The following is a 21,519-nucleotide window of genomic DNA, read 5'->3' as shown; positions in this document are numbered from 1 at the left end:
AAAAAAAAAAAAAACTATCTGTTCCTTGACAATTTATAAAAATTTATGTGACATCATCTGTTCCCATTGCCTTTTAAGAGGATAGCATTTTCTCAATTTCTGTTGTGATTAGTCTCTCTCCTGGGGTTAATTTTGGCAATTTATATTTTCCCCATAAAACAGCCAATTCAATAGAGTTTTTGCTCTTCTAGGGTTTTTAAATGCCGGTGTATCTTTATTATTCCTCTTTTTGCTTTTAATTCTTCCTTGTTTTATTGATTAACCAATAATAGTGGTTTCCATATGGGAACAAAATGATAATATGGATGTTTTGGTATTGACTTAAGTGTTTGGAATTCACTAAATTTTTTTTTTTTTTTTTGTCCCATCTGGCTGGTATGGTCAGATTTTGTATTTAGAATTTAAATACAAAAATATGTACACATTACGTAACTTCAGTTTTTAAAATGTATAAAAATATAGGCATTATACGTCAACATTCTGCTTCCTGATTCCTTCAACTTCAGTTACCTCACTCTGTTGTAGCAAGTTCAAGTTTCTTTTTTTTTTTTTTTTTACTTACTCGGTGCTGCCCCAATAACATCAGATAACAGAGCTTTTACTGTACTTCAAGAGTTGTTTAGATGGTGCTGCTAATCTCTAAAATTCAAGAGAATTTTAAAAAGCTATAAGGAAAAAAATGTTTTAAAACATAGGCTTTGTGAACATCCATATATATATATATATATGTATATCAAATACCATTATCTATTTAGCACTGAGTGTCTAACCTACCTGTCCTACATTTGGTCACATTTATCCACATTTGCTGACTCTGTGCCATCCTCTCCCACTCCCTGCCAAACCCACTGGAATCCAGCAGCTATGGGAATTGCTCTTGTCGAGGATACCAACATCTATCACGTGAGATTGTGGCAATTCTTTTTTTAAAAACACACTCTGTCTTTGATTTCAGTGACAATGCTCACTTCTACTTTTCATCCTACCTCTATTCAGCATGGCTACACATTGTGGATTTTCTTCCAACTTCTTAAGGGTAGGTAAACAAGATGTTCTTATAATAGACCCTCCTGCTTCTGTTCCCTTTCCACTAACCTCACGCTTTTAGTCTCATGGTTTAACTGAACTCTGTATATTGATGTCTCCTACTCTAAACAAGGCTGGATTAACATTCTGAGCAATAGCCTTGACCATCCCACTGGCTAATTAACATGGTATACAGATGTCCTACGGGTACCTGAAATGCAAAGAAAAACAAACAAACAAACAAACAAACAAAACCCCTACAGTTATTTGTCCAAAAATGAATATGGCCAAGAATAGCCAAAACACTCCTAAAGAACACAAAATTAAGATGACATATTTTCTACCTATCATAATGTATTTTAATGATATAGCAATTAGAAGAGAACGACATTGTTTAAAAGGTAGAGAGATAGGCTAGTGAAGCAGAATAAAGTGCAAAAACAGACACACACACACATATGGACATCTGATTTATGAAAAGGTAACAACAAATGTTTTTTTTTTTTTTTTTTTTTTTTGTCCTTTTTGAGACTGGCCGCACTGCGCTCAGCCAGTGACCGCTGTGAGCACACTGGTCATCCCTATATAGGATCTGAACCCGCGGCGGGAGCACTGCTGCGCTCCCAGCGCCGCACTCTCCCGAGTGCGCCACAGGCTCGGCCCGTAAGTTCAAGTTTCAGTACTTGTATGAATGTACTCCAGGACCACTCCTTCTGGGCCACTCTTGCAGTCTGAGTTATCAGCACTGCACATGGTCCTACCCTGCCCAAGGCCTTCTTTGAGAGTAATACACTTCTGAGGGCTCTGTCTGCTTTGACAGTAGACAGCTATAACAGTAGAAAAGAGAGTGCACAAATAAAAGAAACTGGGGGAGCATCAGCCATGGTGAGGGAAATGATGGAAGAGAGAATCAAGAAGAGGGAACAAAGCTGCTGGCTGATCTTGTAAATTATGTATATATAACAACAAATACACCAGTATTTTGGTACTTTAAAGACACACCAAAATGTCAGTATTTTGACATTTAAAAATCACTCCTAGTATTGTGTTCTTTTGTCAGTGGTTTATCTATTTTATCATATTTTCCTCTCCTGAGAGAATCTGCTCTTCCATATTCCTCCTTAATGATGCATTAATTTCCGATTTCATATTTATATTCTGTTTTCCTTGGGTTTATTTTATTATTTTACAAACTTCTTGAGTTGACTACTTCATTCATTTACTCTGTAGTTATGCAGAGATTTTTAATACAGCTGTAATTTAAGGCTGAACACAGATTTTTGGCTACATATGTAATAGTTTCTGTTTATTTTCTGTGTAATCTGAAATATGTTTTAATATTTTCTTTAAGCCAAGAGTAGTTTTGAGGGAATTTTATGTTCTGCGTGGTTGCTTTTGTTTTGTAAATACTTTCTAGTTTTTATAGCATTTTGATCCAAGAAATGTAGTCTGCTAATGCAACTTTTGGAATTTAAGGGTTTTCTGTTTTTGTTTTTTAAGTTCCCTAATATATGTTCAATTTTTGTAAGCTGTGGGCATTTAAAAAAAAGATATTCTCTCAACAAGTTATAATATACAATCTATACCTTTTAGTTTATTGGACTTTTATCATTTTGTTCATATATATATATATATATATATACATATATATATATATATATATATATATATATCCTTTTCTTGGGTTTTTGTGGGTTTTTTTTTGTTGTTGTTGTTTTTCTGTTTATGGACCAATGGGAATGAATTAAAGTCCACTTCTCGTGTTTCTATTTCTGTTTGTATTTTGTACGGTTTATGCTTTATGTATTGTATTGTAATGCTATTTTGGATATAAACATTTATGATAGTTATATCCTCATTGCAAATTTGAACCCTTTATCATTATAAAGGACCCTTTCATTTAATGCATTGGGCCATGAGTTTTAATAAGCCTGCCCGTTTATTAATATTAAGACCTTAGCTTTTTTCCTGGTAGCATTTCTCTGGTATGATTCTCCATGGTTTTAGATTCTGGTTTTTGGGATTTTTTGGTGGCTGACCAGTAAGGAGATCCAAACCTCTGACCCTTGGTGTTATAAGACTATGCTGTAACCAGCTGAGCTAACTGGAAATTTAGATAGTGTCTTCTAACTTCTTATCTATAAAAGGTTAGAAAATTAACTTACACTTTTTTCTACACCTCCCCCACATCCTCCTTTGGGCTTTTTGTTATATTTTCTTTGTTCATTTGTTTCATTCATTTGTTTAAATAATATATTTAAATCTGTTTCTTGATTTATCTATCTTAGTCAACATATACTGATTCCATTTAGATAATGCAGAAATTTACAACTTATACTTTTTTAAACCTTAAAAAACTACATTTACCTTCTGTAGTCATATCCCCTATTGTTGCTTAATGTTAGTTCTATATTTAAATGGTTCAGTGCCAACTACTAGGTCTTTATTGGGGCTTTTCATTTCTTGGTTGACTTTATTTAATCAAATATGTTTTATGAAAAAGTAATTTTTAAATTTCTTTCATGTTTGAGGATCTCTGCCAATTGCCAGTACTTTAATGAGAAAAACTTTGTTAAGTCACAATTTTTTCCTCTCCATTTGTTGGTATTGCTTCATTATCTTCTGGCGTTTAATATTGTTAAGTCTAAGTTTAGCCTAATTTGTTTGCCCTTTTTCTATAGGCTTCTTAAAGAATTCTTTCTTTGTCCTTCAATTTCAGTAATTTAGTCAAATTGTGTGTTGGAATCTATTGTTCAATATTAGTATTTCTTTGAAATCTTTGTGCTTTTGTCCTGCGGATTTGATTTTTCTGTCAGTTAAGGGGAAAAAACAATTTTCTATTGTGTCTGATTAATATGATTTTCTATTTTAAGGACACCAATTATCTTACTGTTGGATTGCCTTTGTCCTGCATATCTATTATCTTTTCTGTGGTTACTGTAATCTTCGTACTCTTTCTTCTTGTATTCCCTGTGACTGTCTCCTTGGCAGTAGTTTAGTTATCAGCTATGTGCTATTCTTTGCCATTCATGATTCATTCATTAGTTCTGTAATGTTATTTTACATTTCATTTTTGCTTTATCAGCTCTACAATCTTCCTTTTCATCTCAACTCGAAGCTCTTAATTTTATTAGCTCCTGTAATTATCAAGTTCTTAGAACTGAAACAATTAGCAAATTATATCTTCATTCCCTTAAATTAAGATTTATCAAGAGTAGGTTTGAATAAGAAAAAAAAACTTTATTTTCTAGGGCAGTTTTTGGTTCATGCACACACACAGCCTTCCCCACCATCAACATCTGGCACCAGAGTTGTACTTTAGCTACAATCAGTGAACATACACTGACATGTCACTATTACTTAAAGCTCATACAAAATAGATTTTATCCCTATTTTTCATGGTATGTTCCACACAAATTAAAAAATGTCATGCAGGCTTCCAGTCAAGATGGTGGAATAGAAGGTCCCCAGCATCACTCTCTCCCACAAATCAGCTAATTTGCAGCTATTAAAAAGCAACAACAGCCAAGCTGGAACCACTAGAGCTCAGGGGAAGAGGAGAGACCTACAGAGTGCATGAAGGCCAGAGACGCCATGATGAGAGAAAGAAAAAACCTCTCCGACCATTTCAAGCCCTGCCCACTTCCAGGCTGAAGCTGCTGAGCTCATGGAGCAGGAACCGGCAAAAGCCACAGCTGTGCCCTTCAGATGAAGTTGCATGGAGGTGGCAGGGGAGAAGAGGTCCTTGGTGGCCCCCAGGCCAGCAAGACCACTAATAGGGTTCCTGTGGACCCACATAGGAGCGAGGAGCTCCAAAAACTGAAAAGCAGGAGCCACTCAGAGGCCAGTGAGTCATCACAAGGGAATGGCGTACGGCCTGTCCCATGGGAAATATTTGCAGCACAGGCAGTGGGGGAGATGGGCCCACTGGGAGAACACTGGGACACAGCAAGGACAGTTGATCTGCCCCCCCAATCAGCATAGGACCACTGAGAGGAGACTGGTCAGGAATACAGAGTTGCATGGGATGCAGTTTGATGAAAAGACTCAGGCCCAGGCCAGTGTTTCTACACAACCCAGGTGCATTGGATTTCACTAAACCCAGAAGTCCTATACAGTCAACCATTAAAACCTGAGCTGCACAAAAAGCTTTCCCCAGGAAATCAACAGCAAAGCAGCAATTTAGCTCAACCACACAGCTCAAGTACTGGTCCCCACAGGAAGTTCCCTCGCTTTAGAAGTAAGCAAAGGACAAAAAATTAGTTCCAGTGCAGAGTTTAAGTGGTGGGAATAACAAATAATCCAATACAAAACTGAAAGAAAAAACAGTACTAACAACCAGAAGCAAAGTCTGATATTAACTAGTAAAGGTCTCATTTCACCAAAGAACACCTATAACACCTATAAGGACTGGAAGTCCCCTGGGCTACCAAGCCAGAAAGGGGGGACAACCAGGCACACTGCCAGCTCCACAGGTCCTGCCTGGGGTCCTGGGGTATGGAGCTGGAGACCAGACACCCCCCACAACCAGACACACCACCAGCACCACGGGGTCTGCTAGCCACTGGAGTACATTGACACGAGGAGTCACCAGCAGAGACCAAAGAAAAGAAGAAGGTGTCTCTCCACAAAGCTCATCCCAGAGTGACAGAAGAAGCATCTGCTCTACAAAAATATTGGGGGACCTGAACACACCTCTCAGCATTGGACAGATTAGGCAACAAATCAACAGAGTAACCATTACTCTTTCAGAAGGAGAGAAGAAATCTAGGGTAATTAGAGGGGGGATGGGGAGAGATTGGACAAGGGGCATAAAGAAGAAGTACAATTTGTAACAATATATATGCTAGTAATATTGATTTGATCAACATATGTTAACATTGAACCCCAAAAATATGTATAATCAATTATGATTCAACAAAAATTTGGGAAAAAAAGTCACACAAATCTGTTCCCACCTTTTTGTGTTTTTTTTTCTTTTGGGGGGAGCATGGCCGGTGCTAGGAACCAAATCCTTGACCTTGGTGTTACAAGGCTGCCCTCTAGCCAACTGAGCCCAACTGGTTGGCTTTATTCCCACCTTTTCTGGTACTTCCCTTTTTCCTTCTCCTGTGAGCTATGCTTTGAGGATTGCTTTTGGAAAGGAGTAGGCTTTGGCTACATGCAGCCTTGTTAGCAGACATGGGCTGTACTCTCTCCTGTGTCTTTATCAAATGTACTGTGACATTTTATATGAGGTGTATTCTACTGGCATACCTTCAGCTTCAAGTTTCAAACCCAGGATGGACTCTTGGAGCCTTTGCCTTTGCAGAATCTGCCCTATTTGTTCCCTGAAACCTATATTTCACCATCTCCTTTTAGGAACAATTTCTGCTCCCCCAAACCAAGAGAAAGGTGTTGGGTATGTGAAACCAGTTTGGGCCCTTCTGTTGGCATTTCACAACTATCTTTGATGTTATTTTTTCTCTACCTCTTACTCCTTTGGGCTACCTTACCTTATTTATTTTTTTAATCTATATTTTAGCCAATTGTCTATTATTGGAGATGATTGGTGTGGATAATTAATGATTCCTAGGCTCTTTCCTGTTTTCCCCAGAGTCCTCAGGATGGCAAAATTCTGGTGTTTTTTTTTTTCTCTGCTGAGAGGGAAGGTCATCAGAAGGGGTTTTTACTTTTGGAAAAAATTTTTCTCCAGAGACTCCCTACAACATGACTCATTCTACTTTTCTCCAAATTGAAGGTTATTGGTAAAAATTTTGGGATTTTGTTCACTCAGTCGCCAACTCCCTACCCCTGTCTTCTCTCTGGAGAGCCAAATCCAAGCAGGATAAAGCACTCACTTTCTGGGAGAACATTTTTCTCTGTTTGATTCAAGCTATTATATTTTTGCTTGAGTGGCATTAGTGTGTGTATTGTAACATATTCCTTAATCATAATTATGTTTTGGGGGCGAGAGATCTTGAGATTTGGTTTTGTGCCATCACCTTAAACATCGTGACTTTTCTTCTTTATTTTCATAAAGGAAATGTGAAATTCTTACAAAGTTTATTTTCAATTTAGCATTCAAATTACTTACTTTGAACAAATCTTTAGTAGCAATGCCTGTTTTTAATGGCCTTTCCATTACCATTGCAATGAGTATTATTGAAAATGATAATCTGTTCTGCCTTCAAATTAGTTCTTTTGTCTTGAATTCATGGTGATGAAATAAAGAAAATAAAGGTAGAGTTCTGTTGTAAAGTTAGTCTGACATTAGAATAGCTATGTAATACCTAAACCTCCTTTAGAATAGTATACCTGCTGTAATTTACAAAAGGCGTATAATTTTTTAAATGTTTATTATATATATTTTCTAAACAATATATTAAGGGGGAGGAGTATTTCACAAAAAAGAATGATCTATTACAGTATGGATGAACCTCCAAAACATTATGTCAGGTGCAAGAAGCCAGATTCAAAAGGTCATATAATATGATTCCATTTAATCATATGAAATATCAACAATAAATAAATCCATAGATACAGAATGCATGTCTTCTATGGGAATGGGGTAAGGGCATTTGCTCAGGAATGATGGAAATGTTTTGGAACTAGGTAGAACTGGTAGTTGCACAACATAGTGAATATACTAAGTGCTACTGAGTTATTCACTTTAAAATGGTTCATTTTATGTCATGTGAATTTTACCTCAATTATTTTTTTAAAAAAAGAATGATCTATCAGATGTAAAGGAACCATTCCCAAAGAAAAGCATAGAAAACTGCTATAATTATAGTTTCTGCTCAAATAACAGTTGAAATATGTGATATAACATTTCTTACCACATATTTTACTGGCTTTTCAAGGGTATTTATAAGTAATTTGGATATTAGTGGTGGTGGTTTGCAGCAGGAGAGTTCCTGGCTATCACTGATAGAATCAATGAAGAGTTTAAAAATGATAGGATACTGACATCTCAGGGCAGAAAACTAACATTCTCTTAGCTTGCAAAAGAATTAGCAAATTATACATGGACTATATCATATTGTATTCACTTTAGCTTAAAATAATAACTCAGTATTTAGCTACTTTCTAACAAAAACTATCTATTCAACTGTATACACACCCCCAAATCGCATGTCTCGGAAGACATGACAGTTTTTTTTTTTTTAAGACTTCCATACATGTCACTGTATGAAATAAGATGCTGTGTGTAAATGTATTACAAAAATACAACATCCTTACAAATGGACTTAATGGAAGTCTTTTATGCACGTATCAATAGTAATCTGTGTCAATTGGAATATGTAAGTGGCTTTTGTGTCTACATTTGTTGTAATAGTATTCATAAAATCGTATTTTTTTTTTTTTTTTTTTTAAAGATGACCGGTAAGGGGATCTCAACCCTTGGCTTGGTGTTGTCAGCACCACGCTCAGCCAGTGAGCAAACCGGCCATCCGTATATGGGATCCGAACCCGTGGCCTTGGTGTTATCAGCACCGCACTCTACCGAGTGAGCCACGGGCTGGCCCTAAAATCGTATTTTAAAAGCATAAACATCTTCATCTATAAAATGGAAATAATAGTTGTATCTACTCCAGAAGATGATTGATGATTAAGCTGATGTAAAGACTTATGTAAAGACTTAAGATGTGTGTAGACTTAAGAGAAAATTTTAGTGCAGAATAAACACTCAGTAAGTGGTAGCTATAATGGTGAAGAGGATAACTGCTATTACTACTATAATTTAACCCAAACTCTCTAGTGTTAGAGATTGTTTCCAGTCTGTTACAGATAAACAGCTGCACTGAATATGTTCTGTGCTTTTGTTAAGTGTAATACTCTATTGTAAATCCTTAGTATTGACATTGCTGGGTGTGCCTTTTAAAATTTTGATAGAGCTTGACAGTTGTGCTTTAAAAAAGCTTTTCCTGGTCTATATACTCCCACCACTGACAGTACCTGTGATACCATCAGGTGTTTTTTTTACATGGCTCTTTTCCTCTACCATAGCTAGAAACCAATATCCAAGGTAACTAGTTAATGTTTTCTATGTGAATAGCCTATTAATGAAGGGCACTTATTGAAACTTAGTAGTGATTAAAACAAACACACACCTATTTTGAGTCAGAAAGATATGGGTTCAAATCTCAGCTTTTTTGCATAGCTAAATGACCTTGGATGAACTACTTAACCTCTTTTGAGTTGGTTTGCTTGCTTTTATCTCTAAAATTTTGGTATGATAGCATCTAGTTATGAGAATTGAATTAAATTGTGCATTTAAAGTGTTTGGTTAACAATGTACCTGCCATTTAGAGTTATTCTAAGATGGCTGGTTAACTCAGTTGCTTAGAGTGTGGTGCTGATAACACGAAGATCCAGGGTTCAATCCCTGTACCAGCCAGCAAAAAAAAAAAAAAGGTACCTGCCATTTAGAGTTATTCTAAGATGGCTGGTTAACTCAGTTGCTTAGAGTGTGGTGCCGATAACACGAAGATCCAGGGTTCAATCCCTGTACCAGCCAGCAAAAAAAAAAAAAAGAGTTCTCATATTATTGGAGATAGGAAGGAAAGAATACACTTAATGATTGTTTTTCAAAAGCACATATTATAATCCTAGATTTTGAATCACTTCATACGGAGTTCTTTTCTCTTTAAATAATTCTAGTCACCAAGATCCTTTATATTATACCCTGAAGTGTTGTTTGCCTACTTTGATTCTGTTCATCTTTAATATTGTCTATTTACTTTTGAGTGCATTTCAGAATTTATAAACCATGTATGTTCTACTTTGGTTGTCCTAACTATAGACATCTGCTTGGAGAACAACCATGTTCTTTAGAAAATTAATATTTTTAGATTGCTTGCTTCACAGCAGATCATCTCAGAAAGCAGATAGTCGACTTACATTCATTGTGTGTTTAAATATATTGACTTTTTTCTGTTCCATAAATCATTTCTTTGTTTTTAATTAGTTTCTGCTTTTATAAATAAGTTTCTGCCAGTATAATTCACATTTCTACTTCTTAAGGTCAGTCAATAAGCAAATTTTGGAAAAGCTTTTAATTACTTGAAACACGTTTTATGTTTTGACATACCTAAATTACAGCTACTTATTTTTCTCATAACGTTCTCTAAAAGTACGGTAAAAATTTGAGGCATATTTTATTACTACAATTTTGTATTTTAAAAGCACAACACCAGTACTTTGTTAATTATTACCCTTGATCTCTTTTATCATTGAGTTGTTGGGATTATCCTCACATGCTTTCCAATGTATTCCCTTTCATAAGCATTTATTTAGTATTTACTAGATACTGGTAACTTATTCTAGGCAGTGGGGTCCAAAATGAATGACACCTTATTAAGGATCTCACAGTCTTTTGGGCATCCTAAAATAATAGTTATTTGTCTAGAAGTGAGAGATACTCCAGTATACATGAATAGTCTTCTGGATGACTAAACCTTCGTTAACATACAAAACCTTTATTTTGTGTGTGTGGCTGGCCATTAAGGGGAACCAAACCCTTGACCTTGGGTACAAGTCTATACTCTAACCAACTGAGGGAAGCAGCCAGCCCCACAAAGACCTTTAAGATGGTGAGCCATAAGAACTGTCTTGACATCTTCCTGCGTTCTTCAACTGGATAAACTAAACCATGTTAGTTTTTTTCATTGTGGTTTACAGTTAACATTATGGACATTCATTATTTGGGATGGTTTTCAATCTTTCATGCTGCCAGCCATCTTTTTTTATTTTTACTTTTATTTTTTTACAGCTTTTAATGTGCGTTGTTTCTTCAAATTCCCATCTCTCTTAAAATGTATTCTTAATTTGTTTGGGACTACAATCTCCATATGTCTAAACTTTTTGGAATTAGTCTTATTTACAAGATTCTGAGAAATGGCCTTGGGGTGAATAGGTAGACATAGTTTTTACCTCTGATTAAGTCTATTGAGTTTTTTTAGTTTGTACTTCCATATCATGTTAAAGATTCATTGTAGTCCCAAAATAGTTTTTTTGAATTGCTGTTGGTAGTAATATTTAAAATTTGAGTAAAAGTTATATGTATGAACCTTAAACGTTATGCTAAGTAAAAGAAGCCAAAAACAAAGACACATTTTATATGATTCCATTGTATGAAATGTCCAGAGTAGGCAAATCTGTAGAAACTGAAAGTGGTTTGGTGGTTGCCAGGGGTTGGAGGAAAGGGGGAATGGAGAATGACTACTAATGGGTATGGATTTTTTTTTTTTTTTTTTTTTTTAAAGATGACCGGTAAGGGGATCTCAACCCTTGGCTTGGTGTTGTCAGCACCACGCTCAGCCAGTGAGCAAACCGGCCATCCCTATATAGGATCCGAACCCGTGGCCTTGGTGTTATCAGCACCGCACTCTACCGAGTGAGCCACAGGCCGGCCTTAATGGGGGGAGGGTGGGGGCAATAATGAAAATGTTCTTGATTTAGTGGTGATGATTGAATGACTGTAAGTATATAAAAACCATTGAATTGTACACTTTAAAAGGGTGAACTGTATCTCAAAATATAAATGAAAATGAATTTTTCTTATAAAAAAACCCTTCAAAACATTTCTGGGTTGCTTTCTAAATCTGTACTTTTACCTTTGTCTTTTATTTATCGGTTTAGGTTTTGAGTCTCTCAAATACATTGTACATATTTTCATTAAGGATAATAGAAGTCCAATTTTGATGCATCAAATGACAATTTAGATAATACCCATTGTAAAGAAAAAACAGAAGTCTTAACTTAATAGCATATTGTTCTGCTCTAACTCCTTAGCGTCATCAGTCAGCAGGATCAGAAAACAGGTATATGAGAGCCCTAAATATCTAAAGAATTTTGAGAGCTGTCATATTTTGATAGTAAAGGTTAGCAACAATTAAAAAGAGAAAAACGTATTACTTTATTTTGCATTTTTCATCATTAAGCACAAATTGTGAAATCTTTTCAAAATAAATTTTATTGCCTTGGTTTTGTTTTTATTATTTATCTTTAATGCTTTTATATTGTACATAATTTTTATTTTCTGATTTTATGACTTGTCCTGTGTAACTTTTTTAATCTTTAAAATTTTTAATGACACTTCATAATTAGTTTGTTATTCTAGTGTTTGAAAAAGAGTAATGCCCTTGGTTTGTAAACTGCTAAACACATTGACTTGTCCTGTGTAACTTTTTTAATCTTTAAAATTTTTAATGACACTTCATAATTAGTTTTTATTCTAGTGTTTGAAAAAGAGTAATGCCCTTGGTTTGTAAACTGCTAAACACGCTACTATGTTTTTATTTTTAGGCTATGGAGTTGTTAGTAGAGAAAGCAATCAGTAGTGCTTCTAGTCCTCAGAGCCCTGGGGATGCATTGAGAAGAGTTTTTGAGTGCATTTCTTCAGGGATTATTCTTAAAGGTAAGTTTTACTTCATTTTTAATTAAGTAAAATGAAGTGTGTTTGATAGTTGACTAAGAGCTCTTCTTTTACAAATGGATAATGCTAATGCTTTTGTCTCCCTTTGGTGATTGCTGTAGGTAGTCCTGGACTTCTGGATCCTTGTGAAAAAGATCCCTTTGATACCTTGGCAACAATGACTGATCAGCAGCGTGAAGATATCACATCCAGTGCACAGGTATTAATCCTGAAGCTGTGTTTGGTTACTACGCTTAAGGTTTTATTTTTGTAAGATTGTGCTTTAGATGAAATCACTGTATAATATTCATTTTTCTGCTTCTTTAGTAAGTAAGCCCTTAGAGAGCATATTAAAAAGGCTTACTTTAAACCAAATTGCACTAATAGAATTTTAAATTTTATTATTTAATTATGTGGATGTGTCTCAGTGTATTATATAATATTAAAAATAGAGCAGTATTTTCAGTATCATTAAATCTGGGTATTAGGTTAGGTATCAAGGTCAGCAGTAACTCATGTCCTCTGGTTGTACAGAAGTGATATTCTGTGTGGTTTATGGTTATTATTGTTATAATTTGGCGCTACTGTTTAATCTAGTAAGTAACAGTGTGGGCTATGGAGTCAGACTCCCTGGGTTTGAATACCAGTACTGCCATCTCATCTGTAAAACGGGAATAAAAGCAGTGTCTATCTCAAAACAGGATTGTTGGGAAGATAAAATGAGTTAATATATGTAACTACTCTAGCACATGGTATATGGAAGGATCTTAAATGTTAGCTAGTATTATCATTATCAGTTATCAATCCTATTGGAAATAATTGTGAAAAAGAAAAAAACACATGAACCTAATGAATAAATGAAAAAAATTAACCTATAATTGCTGTAGCTTTTCTTTTTTGATTCCGAAAACGCACTGAGTAAGGGGAGAAAAAAGCATACTACCTGTTAACAGTAATCACTCTAAGTTGCTTGAGAGTTGTCGGACTTAAGATTTTGATTTGTTGTTTCTTCTGGCAAGGATTATTTGAAATTTGTAAAATGTCTGAATTAAAGTAAATTGTTATGCCAGAAAGTGTATTGGGAAAGACAGCAGTAGTAGAACATTATGGATGGCTTGTTTATTTCTTTGGTTTAATTTTCTTTTTTTGTTCATTGGTTGGTTTGGTTTAATTTTCTAGAGACAAAGATGGTTGCCCCACTTGTTTTTTCTTTCTTCCCTTGGTACTTAAGGAATTATAAATTTGAAGGGAAAAATATTTAGAATTAGCAGCAGGCATTTGAAAACTAACAGAACTCACAATTGAGAGGAATGTTTTTGTTGTCGTGGTTGGTTTTTATTTTTTACTTTTTTATTTTTTTTAATTTTTTTTTGTCCTTTTTGAGACCAGCCGCACCGCGCTCAGCCAGTGAGCGCTGTGAGCGCACCAGTCATCCCTATATAGGATCCGAACCCGCGGCGGGAGCGCTGCTGCGCTCCCAGCGCCGCACTCTCCTGAGTGCGCCACGGGCTCGGCCCGTTGTGGTTGGTTTTTAAATGTGACCTTGAGGAAAGTGATCTGGTTTCAGGAGGTAGTTAGAAATGGCTTCATTAAAAGTGAAGAATTTACATACAGCATAATTCCATTTATGTAACATTCATGAAATAACAGTTATAGAGATGGAATGGTTCCTAGGAGTTCGGGATAGGAAGAGGGAATAGAGTGGCTCTAAGGGGAGTCTTGTAATGATACAAATGAGTGTCTTGATTGTGATGGTGGTTATATAACGTAAGGCTGCACATGTGTTAAAATAGCATAGAGCTGTGCACACGCACACATAAATGAGTACATATATTACTGGTGAAATCTGAATAAGCTCTACACTGTACCAATGTCAGTTTCAGTTTGTTTCTTGGTGGCCTATGGTGCCCATGTTAATGTTTCTCTTCCTTTTTCTCTGTCCGGAAATATTCCTCTTTTCTTGTATGCATCTATATGTCTTTTCTCCAGTGATCCTTTTCAAGTTGCTTCTGCCAGATAGAGGCTTTGTCATTTATTCAAATCCCTTACTGTAGGTGTATAGTAAGTCAGCATACCTTTAAAAAGGTAATACTAGAGTGTGGTCTTGGTAACACCAAGGTCAAGGGTTCAGATCCCTATACCAGCCAGCCACCAAAAACGGGGGGGGGGGGGGGGGGGGGGGGGCGATGGTTAACATTTATTTATAAGGTTAATCTCCCCTCTCCAAACCACTCCACCCTCCAAAAAATAGGGAAATGGATTGTAAAGTAAACCTTAAATCCTCTTTGATGTTATTTTAAAATTGCAAGATGTCTTTTTATGATTGGTAGGAATATCTCTGTGGTGGAAATGTGTTAAAATTTGTTACACACCAGAATATCTTTGGACATTTTCTCTTAATGCAGAAGAAAACATTCTGCTGTCTTTGTGAAGGACCTTTTATTTATTTATTTATTTTTTATTATTTTTTGTCCTTTTTGAGACCGGCCGCACCGCGCTCAGCCAGTGAGCGCTGTGAGCGCACCGGTCATCCCTATATAGGATCCGAACCCGCGGCAGGAGCGCTGGGTTGCGCTCCCAGCGCCACACTCTCCCAAGTGCGCCACGGGCTCGGCCCCCCCGTGAAGGACCTTTTATAAGTCTCTCTCAATAAGGAATTAGTATAATTATTATGAGTAATATTCCTAATTCTTACCTCAGAAAGTTAGCAGCCTTGTAGCTCAAATGAGACAGAGAAGCACCCAGTACGGGCAGAAATCCCTAATAATTGTAGACTAAGTAGAATGCTGTATCATATCCTGATTGCAGATGATTTGGGGATTTTCAGGATTTGAAAAGCAGAATGTATGAAGCAAAGTTCTAAGGAACTAGAATGATCTAATGAGAGAAAAAGTTTTGGAACAGTAAATTCTCACATGGATTTTTTTTTTTGTAACTAATAACTATTCTATATCTCAGCTGAAGAAAATAAACAGGGATTTAAAATAGTCTAAAGAGCAGCCACTTTGGAAAACAGGTTAGCAGTTTCTCAGTAAGTTAAACACAGATTATCATATGCTCCAGCAATTTTTTGATTCCTGGGTATATATTCAAAACAACTGAAAAATGTATCCACACAAAAACATATACACAAATGTTCATAGCAGCATTATGTGTAATAGTCAAAAAGTGGAAACAACCTTAATGTCCATTAATTGATGAATGGATGGATAAACAAATGTATATTCAGCCATTAAAACGAATGAAGTACTGATACATGCTACAGACGGATGAACATTGAAAACCCTGTGCTAAGTGAAAAAAGCCAGACAAAAAGCCACATATTGTGATTCCATTTATATAAAATGTCTGTAATAGGCAAATCTATAGAGACAGGAACGTAGATTAGTTGTCAGGGCCTAGGGGTAGAGGGGGTGAGGAGTAACTGCTGTTGAGTATCAGGTTTCTTTTTGGGGTGATGAAAATGTTCTGTAATTAAACAGTGATGATAGTTGAACAGCTTTATTAAGTATACTAAAAACCACTTAATTGTACACTTTAAAAGGGTGAATCTTATGGTATGTGAAAAAAAAAAACCTAAATGGTTACATTGAAGATTTTAACTGTAGTAAAAGCTGCTATTTAATCAAACTATAAAATCTTTTTGAATTAGAGTAAGGGGTATATCTCCAGAAACTGAGGGATAGATTAAATCACATCTCAAAAGTCCTTCTAGTTTGAAGATTTGGTAAAAACTTCTGACATTGGTGACAAAGATATTCTTGTATGTAGACATGATCCTGTAATGTAAATCTTTTTTTTATTTATGTAGTAACAAGGATTTTCTTTTTTAATGATAGGAATTTCAGTCATAAACAATTTTTTTATACCCATGCTAGTTATATTTCCACAAGGGCAGAAAGTTACTTGCTTAAGTTTGGTTTGGTGCTTAATGATCAATATTTCAGTAACACATTCTCATAAATTATCCAGCATTATTTTGGTTTGGCAATTTAGCTGTTTTCACTGCATTACTGGGAGGTACATTTTTAAGATTGCTTATAGTGAATACCAAATTCTTTTGGCTGAAAGTAAATAAACAACCCATTTAAGTAGATATGAGCATCATCTTTAAGCTTTAGAATTTTAGTGAAAGGAAAAAAATGAGGTAAAAGCACAAGATGATGTGGCTCAGTGCCAAAGTTTGCGGTCTCTTTCCTTACCTTAGAAAACAATAGGGTGTCATTTTGACTTTGAGCTCTGCTGATAGATTGATATGCCCTTGAGCCAAGAGGATTAATTAACATTTGGCATGTACCCTCCTTTTTTTGTAATTTAAATTTTTTTTTTTAAAGCTGACCGGTAAGGGGATCTTAACCCTTGACTTGTTGTTGTCAGCACCACGCTCACCCCAGTGAGCAAACGGGCCATCCCTATATGGGATCCGAACCCGTGGCCTTGGTGTTATTAGCACCGCACTCTCCCGAGTGAGCCACGGGCCGGCCCTAAAAAATTTTTTTAACAAATTAAAATTCCAGATGGGGGGAGGATAAAGCTTGAAAAATTGATTTTAATTTTCATTTGGAATTGGAAATACAAAGAGAATTGCCAAGAAAAGTTTAACCGAGTGAGCCACGGGCCGGCCCTAAAAAATTTTTTTAACAAATTAAAATTCCAGATGGGGGAAGGATAAAGCTTGAAAAATTGATTTTAATTTTCATTTGGAATTGGAAATACAAAGAGAATTGCCAAGAAAAGTTTAATCTACCGAAGATCAAAACATACTGTAAAGCAACAGAAATTTAAACAGTGTAATTATGGCACAGAAGCAGACATAAACCTTTCGAATGGAGGAACCTAGAAGTGGACCATTAGTATGTAAAGGAATTAATGTTTAATGATACTGACACGAGTGCTTACTCAATTGGGAAAAAAATAAAGCTTTACATATACACGAATAAATTCCAAATGATTTAGAGCCATACAAAATAACAGTGTATTAGGAGAAATATGATTTTTGTGTAGGAAAGATCTTTTTAAGCAGTCTGTAAGTATAGGAAGCCAAGAAGGATTATATATTGGAAATTCTGCATATCTTTAAACTTAAGGCAAATGATCCAGTAAGCATTAATATGCTCAACCTCACTAATTAAAAATAATTAAGTATTGTTGTGCCTGTCAGACTTGTGAGAATTTTTTTTTTAATTTGTAGTATTGAGTATAGGGAAGCAGGCTTGCATACATACTATGAGTGGATATATTAAATTAACCCGGCATAGCTCTTTTTGGAGCTCCATTTGCCAGTAATCATCAATTTTACACACTGAGCGGTTCCACTGCTAAAAGTTTTCTACAAAACTTACCACTTAAGTGTACAGAAACATCTTCATGCAGGCATCCAATGTAGCACAGTAATAAAAATATTGGAACCAGCCTAATGTTCACCAATTGAAAATTAGTTACATAAGTTTAGTACATCCACATTGGTATAGTGACATTTCCTATTATATGCTACTAAATGCCTAGGAAGGTCATTATCAATCATTCTGTTAAAGCAGGTAGCTCCCATTTTTTCTGTTTTCAACATCTTGCTTATATCCTTGATGTCTCTTATTGTAATTTGTCGGTAATATTTTTTTTAGTTTGATTTTTTTATGTGTCCTGTGTCCACTAAATGGTAAGCTTCATGAAAGCAGAAACTTTGCTTATTGTCTATACACTGGCATAGGAAGTGCTTAATTGGATATTTGTAAAATGAGCAAGCATGAGAATGAATGGTTAAATGAAAAAAGTTGAAGAAATGTGATGCTCTCTTTTTGAGGCTGGGGAGGTGTATGTGTGTGCAACCTGTGCCTAAGCCTGTGCATATGGGCATCCAAAGAAAAAGTGGGAAAATTTGTGGATGAGAACAAAAAGAAGGGCTTAATCATTGAGAGAGACACTTGTTCTTTTATTGTATATTGTTTCAGGATGGTGTTATGTTTGTTTTTTTAATGAACATAATACCAAGTTTATTTAATGATTTTTTTAACTTAATATTTTAGGGAAAAAAATAGCATGCACACAGAAAAACCTGGAAGTAAAAACGTCAGAACATATGGAATATTTCATTGTGAAGCTAGTTCATTCAAGCTTTTTCTTTCATTAAACATGCTTTTTTTTAATTGTTATATGGGGAAGAGAGTGTAAACTTAGTAAGAGTTAATATTTTTGATTTTTAAAATTAACTCTAAATTCTGACTCTTTTTTGTTGCAGTTTGCATTGAGACTCCTTGCATTTCGCCAGATACACAAAGTTCTAGGCATGGATCCATTACCCCAAATGAGCCAACGTTTTAACATCCACAACAACAGGAAACGAAGAAGGGATAGTGATGGAGTTGATGGATTTGAAGCTGAGGGGAAAAAAGACAAAAAGGATTATGATAACTTTTAAAAAGTTTCTGTAAATCTTCAGTGTTAAAAACAACAGGTGACCATTTGTTGGCTGTTTTTCATTCAGAATAATGTCTACTTTGAAAATTTATCAAGAATTTCATGGAAGAACCAAGTTTTTCTATGATATTAAAAACTTAATGTACAGTGTTAGGTATTATATGAATTGAAAGACACCAAAAAAAAAAAAATTGTGCTCCGACTAGGGGAAAAACAGTGGTTCAGATATTTTTCCCCATTATTTTGGTTTTATTTACTGGTTGCCCTAGCTCCCTCTATTTTTGTGTCTTTTATTAACTAGTGCATTGTCTTATTAAATCTTTACTGTATTTAATGCAGTATTTGTGCTTCAGTTGCCCTATGTATTTTGATATTTTTATTTAGAGGTTTTGTTTGCTTTTTGACACTAGTCGTAAGTTACTTTGTGTTATAGATGATACCCTTTACCCCTTAATATTTTACAGCAGTACGTTTTTTTGTAACGTGAGACTGCAGAAGTTTTTCCTTTTGTTCTGTATGTGAAGGATTATAACACAAAAAATTATCCTGCCATTTGAGTGCTCAGAACTAAATGTTTCTGCAGATCTTGTGGCATTTGTCTCTCTAGTGTGATATATAAAGGTGTAATTAAGACAGATTTCTGTTAATCTAATCAAGTTTGCTGTTAGTTGTGCAGTAGCAGTATAAAAGCTAATATATACTATATGGTCTTGCAACAGTTTTAAAGCCTCTGCATAATCGATGATAAAAATGCATGACATTTTTGTTTTTAATAGACTTTTAAAATTATAATTTTAGGTTTAACACGTAGATCTTTGTACAGTTGACTTTTTGACATAGCAAGGCCAAAAATAACTTTCTGAATATTTTTTTCTTCTGTATAAGTGGAAAGGGCATTTTTCACATATAAGTGGGCTAACCAATATTTTCAAAAGAAATTTATCATTGTGCAACTAACAACGGTAACTAGCCCTTAATTATGTTGACAGTTCCTTATTGGTGTGTGTGAGATTACTCTAACAGCTATTATAGTATAACACAGTTGAATGATCGCCCCACACACGCCCCATCACCCAGATAATTTACAGTTCTATTAATAGTGAGGTTGATAAAGTATTACTGATAAAAACAAATTAAGAAAAAACAGAAAATTATTTGATGTGGCCATCTTACATGCTTATGTCTCCTACAAAAAGCTAAATATTCTAGCAGTGGTGTAATGAAAAGTTACATCTTACTGTTGATGTATGTATGCTCTGGTACACAGATGTCATTTTGTTGTCACAGCACTACAGTGAAATATAAAAATAAAAACTTAAATTCATATAATGACTTAAATGTATTGTATGTTAGAATTGACATCATAAACTACTTTTGCTTTGAAATGACTTATATGCTTCAGTAAAACCATATTCAAATTTATTGGGTACTACATCTTGTTATTCCTGCAAAATGTTTGATGTCTGAGCACGTAATTTCCAGAAAATTTTATAATTCAATACTATATTGGTTCAGTTTTTTTCTAGAGTCAGGATCTTCTCCCAGACTCTTATAGGGCCAGGAAGCTAGGAGACCATTGGCGAAATAGAAGAGGAAAGGGTACAGATCCCTGTACTGCCAGCCACCAAAAAAAGAAAGAAAAGAAATAGAACAGGAGACTTTATCACAAATTTGTCATATATTATCCATATAACTTCGGCAAGATTCCTTTTTTTTTTTTTAATCTTTCTGTGTCTCATTTTATTCCTTTGAATAGTCATCCAGTAAAATTTTTGAATTTTCTCACAGTTCACTTAGTTAAAAGGAAGGAAGGTAACTGACCTTTACACACTGATGACAGACACTATTCTAGGGCTTTTTGCACATTTTCTCATTTAAAATTGTCATAACAATAAGTGAAGGTACTATACTTGTTATTTTATAGATGAGGAGACTGAAGCTCAGAGTGGATAAATAACTAAAGATCATACATCTTTATTTATGTCACTGTTTAAGTGACAGAGTTGAAATTGAGACTCAAGTTTCAAAGTTCATGCTTAGCACTTTAAGGCCACCTCCTTCGCCTTTCAGTTATGTTCTAAAAATGTTTTCAGCCCATGTTTGAGAATTTTGCAATTGGTTGGGTTTCTACATCAAAAATATATTTGAATTTCTTGCCATTTAAATTTTTTACTAAAATATTTCTGCATTTTTTGTATGGCTTAATTGTTTTCATTGCTATAGCTAGACACATATTAACCATCATGTATGAAAGAATAACTTAGATTGAATGTTTATTAGTATGTTTTCTTCTGCTCTGACAGTTCTTGAAACTATAAACACTCTAGTCAAAAGGAGCATTGATTATCACCCTAATTCATTCTTAAACCATTTGTTCTGGCAACTAATGTACTTATCAGTTATTCTTCTCTGCATCTCAGACTGGCTCTCCATGTTATTTCTGCATGCTTATGTTGTAATAATTTAGTGATAAGCCAAATAAAAGAAATTGGTTCTTTCTCACACACACACCCCAGTTATATAATGCATTGCAAGTTAGATTTTCCTTTGTCTTTACCACTGTTATGTTCTATTTTTTTGAGTAAGTTAAAATTAAAAATGCAAAATTGCATGAACAGCATAGCAAAGGATGTCCAGCTTTTTTTTTTTTTTTTTTTTTTTTTTTTTTTTTTTTTTTT

The 21,519-nt window shown here is 34.9% G+C and overlaps 1 protein-coding gene across 3 annotated transcripts in view; it reads left to right on the top strand.

Moving 5' to 3' along the window:
- ZFR (zinc finger RNA binding protein) overlaps positions 1 to 20,263 on the top strand; it is an 81,087-nt gene extending 60,824 nt beyond the window's left edge. For all 3 annotated transcript variants that reach the window (XM_008572753.1, XM_008572754.1, XM_008572755.1), the window contains 3 exons: positions 12,319 to 12,430; positions 12,550 to 12,647; positions 18,663 to 20,263. In XM_008572753.1, the coding sequence (XP_008570975.1) occupies positions 12,319 to 12,430; positions 12,550 to 12,647; positions 18,663 to 18,842 (390 nt within the window). In that variant the 3' untranslated portion in view covers positions 18,843 to 20,263. The remainder of the gene's footprint in view (positions 1 to 12,318; positions 12,431 to 12,549; positions 12,648 to 18,662) is intronic.
- Positions 20,264 to 21,519: the final 1,256 nt, after the last annotated feature.

The sequence above is a fragment of the Galeopterus variegatus genome, unplaced genomic scaffold (assembly GCF_000696425.1).
Source record: "Galeopterus variegatus unplaced genomic scaffold, G_variegatus-3.0.2 Scaffold830, whole genome shotgun sequence".
Lineage (NCBI taxonomy): Eukaryota > Metazoa > Chordata > Mammalia > Dermoptera > Cynocephalidae > Galeopterus > Galeopterus variegatus.
Note: the sequence above shows the minus strand (reverse complement) of the source record. Positions and strands in the feature narration are given on the sequence as shown.